At 39.4% G+C, this 6,000-nt stretch overlaps 1 protein-coding gene across 1 annotated transcript in view; it reads right to left on the bottom strand.

The window, feature by feature from the left end:
• Positions 1-6,000, bottom strand: part of WWC2 (WW and C2 domain containing 2) — a 180,954-nt gene that overhangs the window by 26,710 nt on the left and 148,244 nt on the right. The window contains exon 17 of the mRNA XM_029934162.1: positions 1,988-2,130. Coding sequence (XP_029790022.1) covers positions 1,988-2,130 — 143 coding nt within the window. The remainder of the gene's footprint in view (positions 1-1,987; positions 2,131-6,000) is intronic.

The following is a 6,000-nucleotide window of genomic DNA, read 5'->3' as shown; positions in this document are numbered from 1 at the left end:
GAGAGGGACGCAAAACCTGAGAGACTATTGAATACTGAAAATGAACTGAGGGTTGAGGGGGAGGGGGGGAAAGAGGTGGTGGTGATGGAGGAGGGCACTTGTGGGGAAGAGCACTGGGTGTTGTGTGGAAACCAATTTGACAATTAACTATTTTTAAAAAATAAAAAAATAAAAAATAAAAGCACTGACACCCACTATCAAATAACTTGATATCAGTTGTTTACTTGTTATAAACTTAATCCGGCAACAGAACAGAGTGACTCTGCTAAAAGCGAACAAAGACATAAGCGCTGAAAATATCCATCGTCGGGGCACCGACAGTGCATCGTGCAACTCCTTCTCTCGGGGTTACAAGTTCGAGCCCCACCTTGGGTTTAGAGATTACTTAAAAATAAAATCTTTATAAAAAACAACTGTGCTCATAGTCTAGCAGGAGAAAAACGCTGAGTGAAGGGAGTTTTACCCCTGAAGTAAGAAGAATCCTAAGGCCATATGATCTTGTCTCTAACAGGCTCCAGAATGTACATACGGGTGTATGTTCTGTATAAACCACATTGGCAGGACAGCAAGGGCACCAGCGTACCTTAGAGTATCTGATGCCCCACTGAGTTTCATGTCTTAGAAGAGTAACATTTTCGGCGCTGATAACTGAAAGGTGGGCTGTAACTGATTGGTGACGCTCTGACAGATGGGCACCTGCCACTTAGTAACCGGCTAGTCATGAGATGGGCACAGGGAGGCTAGCGGTGGCTTCTGCTCGCTATGAATTCCTCTATGCTGCATACTGAGTGTATTCTTGGAAATGTACACACAACAAATTGTGTTTTACATACACAAAGGTTTAGTGTTTAAAAACATCATGATGGACTTTATAATCACTCTCGTATTTACGTTTTTTTGCAGTGTGCTGATTCGTAATAACCGGAAAGGGTTTCTGATAAGAACAAAGTATATCTGTGCCTTTCTGCGTCAATGTAGTAAGGTGTTCCTTCCAAATGTCCAAGATTTTGTTATTTATGACATCTCTTGTTGGTCTTGGTTTGCTACAAGTTTTATGCAGACGTGCACAAATGCATGCTCTATATGTATGTGCATATGTGCTAACCGTATGAGCAACTATATATACATTAAAATTAATCCAAATAATTTTATATCTACACTTTAAAAACTGATGCATTCACTAAAATTTGTTTTTAGAGAAAACGGTGCAAACCAGGAAAGGCAGTTCTTCATACATAGGTGATTCTAGACCAAAGGTATAATAACTATTTTTTTCAAAGGCGGGGGTATGGATAATTAGGGGAAAACAGAAAAAGAAGGTAGAAGTGGTAACAAATAGGAAATGAGAACTCAGAAACTTTTCCAGATACGTGCTTTGACTTACCTGAACCTAAAGGGTACAAGGTACTTCTGATAATTTATAAAAAAGAAAGTTAAGTTTTTAAATTGATTTATGAATTGATAAGAAAATACTACAACTTTCAAAACAGGTAGATGATGATGAGAAGGAGGGGGAGGATTTTAGAGAGAGAGAGAACAGGAGAGGGGCAGAGGGAGAGAGAGAAAATCCCAAGCAGGCTCCATGCTCAGCGCAGAGACTGATGCAGGGCTCGATCCAAGGACTTTGGGATCATGACCTGAGCCAAGATCAAGAGTCAGAGGCTCAACTGCCTAAGCTACCCAGGTGCCCCTCAAAACAGGTAGTTGAGACTGAGAATTGTAAAAAGCCCAGGAGAGAGTGTCAGAACTTCCGGAGGCAGGGAGACAAAGAAAGTCCTTCCCGTGTTCGCTCTGGCTCGGCTCAGAATTTCACTGTTACCTTCTTCAACTCTCTAATGACCAAAGAGGGTCTTTCCTTTAGTGGCAGCTCCCTGACACGACACCGCTTTCCGTAATTCCAGGGCAAGATCTGAACCTATAAGGGTTTCCCTGTGAACCACACACTCTCTTTGCATTCCTGAATAGCAAGAGAAACCAGTGTCTTTACCAGTCTCCATCTGGGCCCCTTTGCTCTTCTTCCTGTCCTGGTTCCTCCTCCTCCTCCTCCTCCTCCTCCTCTTCCTGGGCTAATTCTTGTTCCACCGCCAACAGCTCGGCTGATGTCCTGGCCAGGAGGGCTGACACAGCATCCTGGAGAACAGAAGGCATCCGGAAGGCAATTAACATCACACGTTGAGAATGGATTTAAAAACTCATCAGATGGGACTTAAGCCGGTTGTGAACAAGAAGGTGGCACTAGACACATCGCTCCCACTGAGAACAAACAGGAAAATGAAAGGCAGCAAACAAACCTCCAGCGGCTTTAAAGTCACGAAGAACAACACAGGCCACTGGGACCGGAGGTCAAGATCCCAGGGAGAAGAGAAACGCAGGGAGGTGAAGCGACATCACTGCCACTCTCTTCCCCTGGGGACGTGTGTCAGTTCTAGCGGTTGAGGCTGTGGCTGCCCGGCACAGTGGCACTACCGACAGGACATGAAGAGGAGAACCGAGTGGGAGATCCCCAAGGCAGTCTGCACGCCAGGGGCCAGAGAAACGGACCACAAGGGGAGTCTGGTGCTGTGCACCATGTTCTTGTTGTGGTGCCTCCCGTTCCTTGGCTGCACATTTGACAGCAAGAGGCGGGAAATTAAGCAAAACCCGGCTGTGGGGAGGTGAAAACAGTAGGCAGATATTTCAGTGTCTTCAGGGTCCCAGGGAGAGAAAAATGGGAATGCAGGTCCTCCAAGTGACTCAGGGCGTCTGCTTATATTGTAATCTGCCTTCTGGAAGAATAATAAATCCTCTCTGGAGGAAAATATCAACCAGAGCCTCCACAGTTCTTCACGCACAATACCCAGCATCCGTTGGAAACCAAGAACAACAACAGATAAGATAAAAGAGGCAACCTACAGGCAGTCCATACACTGCTGTTATTTAGAGAAGGAATTTTTTTTACAGTTAATGTGTTCAAAAAAACTGATAAAATGACAGAGAATCTCACTAGCGTAAACACAAATCCACATTGGCACATCAGAGTGGAATTGCTGAAAATGAAAGGAAGAGAGACAATCTTATGAGCAATGACAAAAAAAAAAAAGATGCATTACTTTTTTAAGGATCAACTGTTCTCCAGCAGCTCAGCAGAATCAGTGGAGGCCAAATGACCACAAAATGGTATCTGTCATGTGTCCAGAGAATTAACTGCCCACCTAGAATTCTGAATATGCAGAAAAAAATTTCCTTTTCAAGTGGAAATAAAGACACTGGAAATAAAGACACTGCAGAAGGAGGAAATGGAGTAAGTGGTGTTAAAGTCTTTTAAAATTCTTGTACAATCTGGGAAAAAGTAGAAGCATTAATTTAAGGTAGCTTCTAAGAAGGCAAGAATGTATGCTGTAATCACTAGGGACACAGCAAAAAATAAAAGACTTTATTACTAATGATCTAATAGAAGGAAAATGAAATTTTCCTTCCCTGAAAAAAACCAAAGAGTAAGACAGTATGTTCAAACCCATATAGATCACTTATAAGATTAAATATAAATGAACTAAGTATTTCAATTAAAAGGTAAGGATTTTAAGACTGGATAATAAACCAAAACCAACTATATACTGCTTACAAGTGAAACTCTTTAAATGTAAGAATTCAAAAAGATTGAAAGTAAATGGATGGAAAAAGATGAACTATGAAAACACTAACCAAAAAAGGGTATAGATAGCTTTATGGATACTAGACAAAACAAATTTTAAAACAAGGGGTATCATTACAGATAAAGAGGGATATTTATAACAATGAAAGGGCCAGCTGAACCGAAAGATACAACACAATGCTAAAATTATATTCATCCATGAACATAAACACAGACATCAGAAAGCAAAGACTAAAAACCAAAAGGAGAAACAGACATCTATAATCCTAAGATGGAGGATTTTAATAAGTCTCTCAATAACTGGTAAAATAAGCAAATTAAAAAACCAGTAAATGTAGAAGATTTTAAATTAAAAAATGAGCAAACGTGGCCTGTAGAACACACAGAACTTTTACCAAAACTGACCACATACTAAGCCATAAAGGAAATTCCAATATTCTGTATGATTGAATAGTGTGTATGCTGCTCTCTGAAAACAGGTACAGCTAGAAGAAATGAATAACAGGGGCGCCTGGGTGGCTCAGTCGGTTAAGCGTTGGCTTCAGCTCAGGTCATGATCTCACGGTTTGTGGGTTCGAGCCCCGCGTCGGGCTCTGTGCTGACGGCTAGCTCAGAGCCTGGAGCCTGCTTCAGATTCTGTGTCTCCCTCTCTCTCTGACCCTTCCCTGCTCACACTGACTCTCTGTCTCTCAAAAATAAATAAAAGACATAAAAAAATTAAAAAAAAGAAATGAATAATAAAAAGATAATTAGAAAATCCCACTGTTCAGGAATTAGGCAAATATACTTCCAAAAAGACTGCATATATCAAAAAAGAAATTATAATGAAAATTAAAGACCATTTTATATTCAATATTTTGATAATATATTATCAAACTTGTGAAAAGCAGAAAAAGCTGTGCTCAAAAAGAATTTTTAAGCCCTAAATGTATACATTGGAAAAGAAGGTTGCTGCACAATGATCTATCTCAAGAAGTAACAAAAAAAAGTGCAGCAAATTACATCTAATTAAAGTAGAAGCAAGGACATAATAAAGAAAAGAGCAGAATTAATAAAATACAAAACACATGTATACATAGAGAAAAAAAGATCAACAAGGCCAACAATCAAAGATGTTTCTTTGAATAAAATAAAACATTTGCCAAGTCCTTAGCAAGAGTGAGGAAAAAAAGAAGAAATGGTACAGATTTACCAATGTGAGAAACAAAACAGAAACACAGCAAAGTCCTTGTATATATGAAAAATAAGAGGGTATCTTGAATATCTTTGCTAAAGTTTTGAGAATTTAAAATAGACCAATCTTGTAGGAAATGCTACTTACTAAAATGAATGCAAATACAGAAAGCTGAAATAGTCCTGTATCCTTTTTTTAAAAGTTTATTTATTTTGAGAGAGAGAAAGCATGAGTCAGGGAGTGGCAGAGAGAGAGAGAGAGAGAGAGAGAGAGAGAGAGAGAGAGAGAGAGAAGAAAGGAAGAGAGAGAATCCCAAATCCCAAACAGGCTCCAAATTGTCAGCACAGAACCCAACGCGGCGGCTCAAATTCACGAACCATGAGATCATGACCTGAACCGAAGTTGGAGACTTAACAGACTGAGCCCCCAGGCGCTCCTGGAATAGTCCTGTAGCTAATAAAGAAATGGAAGCTATAATAAAAAATGGTCCACCAGCCCTTTTCAACTGGGATTCTATGAGAATTAAGCCCCACTGCCCTCCAGCATCCATTATGTTAAAGCAAAACAAAACATAACATCTAGAATGGTGTGAGTTATGTACTATTCTTGGAAGAAATAAAAAAATAGTCATCGAAAACATGTTTTTGTACATGTTTACTTCTTGCAAAGCCTTGGTTGTGGAAGGCTGCTTCTCACAAAGAAAATTACAGGCTGGGCTGGTGAATTATCTTGGGAATTTTCCCAACTATTTAAGGAAGAAATGCTACCCACCTTACAAAACCTTCCACAGGAAGTGAACAAGGGAGGGACACTTTCTAATTTACGTTATGAAGCCTGGTAGATCTTGAGGTCAAAAAAACGACATTACAAAAAAAGAAAAAGACTAATCTCTCTCATGAACATAAATGAAAATCAACCCAAACACAAAATCAAGAAATCAAATCTAGCAACATATATAAAAACACATATAAAACACATCACAATGAAGTCTGTTTTATTCCAAGAATCCAAGGGTGGTTTAACATTCAAAAGTTAATCAATGTATAATCCAGCACACTAAAAGAATAAAAAAGACAAATTGTAGAATCAATTTAAGAGTTAAGTAAACAGTAAAAATGTTTGAGAAAATTCAATATCCATGCATTATTAAAAGTCTTAGCAAACTAGAAAGAGCAAGAAACTTCTTTAATCTGAT

The sequence above is a fragment of the Suricata suricatta genome, chromosome 1, assembly GCF_006229205.1.
Source record: "Suricata suricatta isolate VVHF042 chromosome 1, meerkat_22Aug2017_6uvM2_HiC, whole genome shotgun sequence".
Taxonomy (NCBI): domain Eukaryota; kingdom Metazoa; phylum Chordata; class Mammalia; order Carnivora; family Herpestidae; genus Suricata; species Suricata suricatta.
The sequence above is the reverse complement of the archived record's forward strand: the minus strand, read 5'-3'. Positions and strand labels throughout refer to the sequence as shown.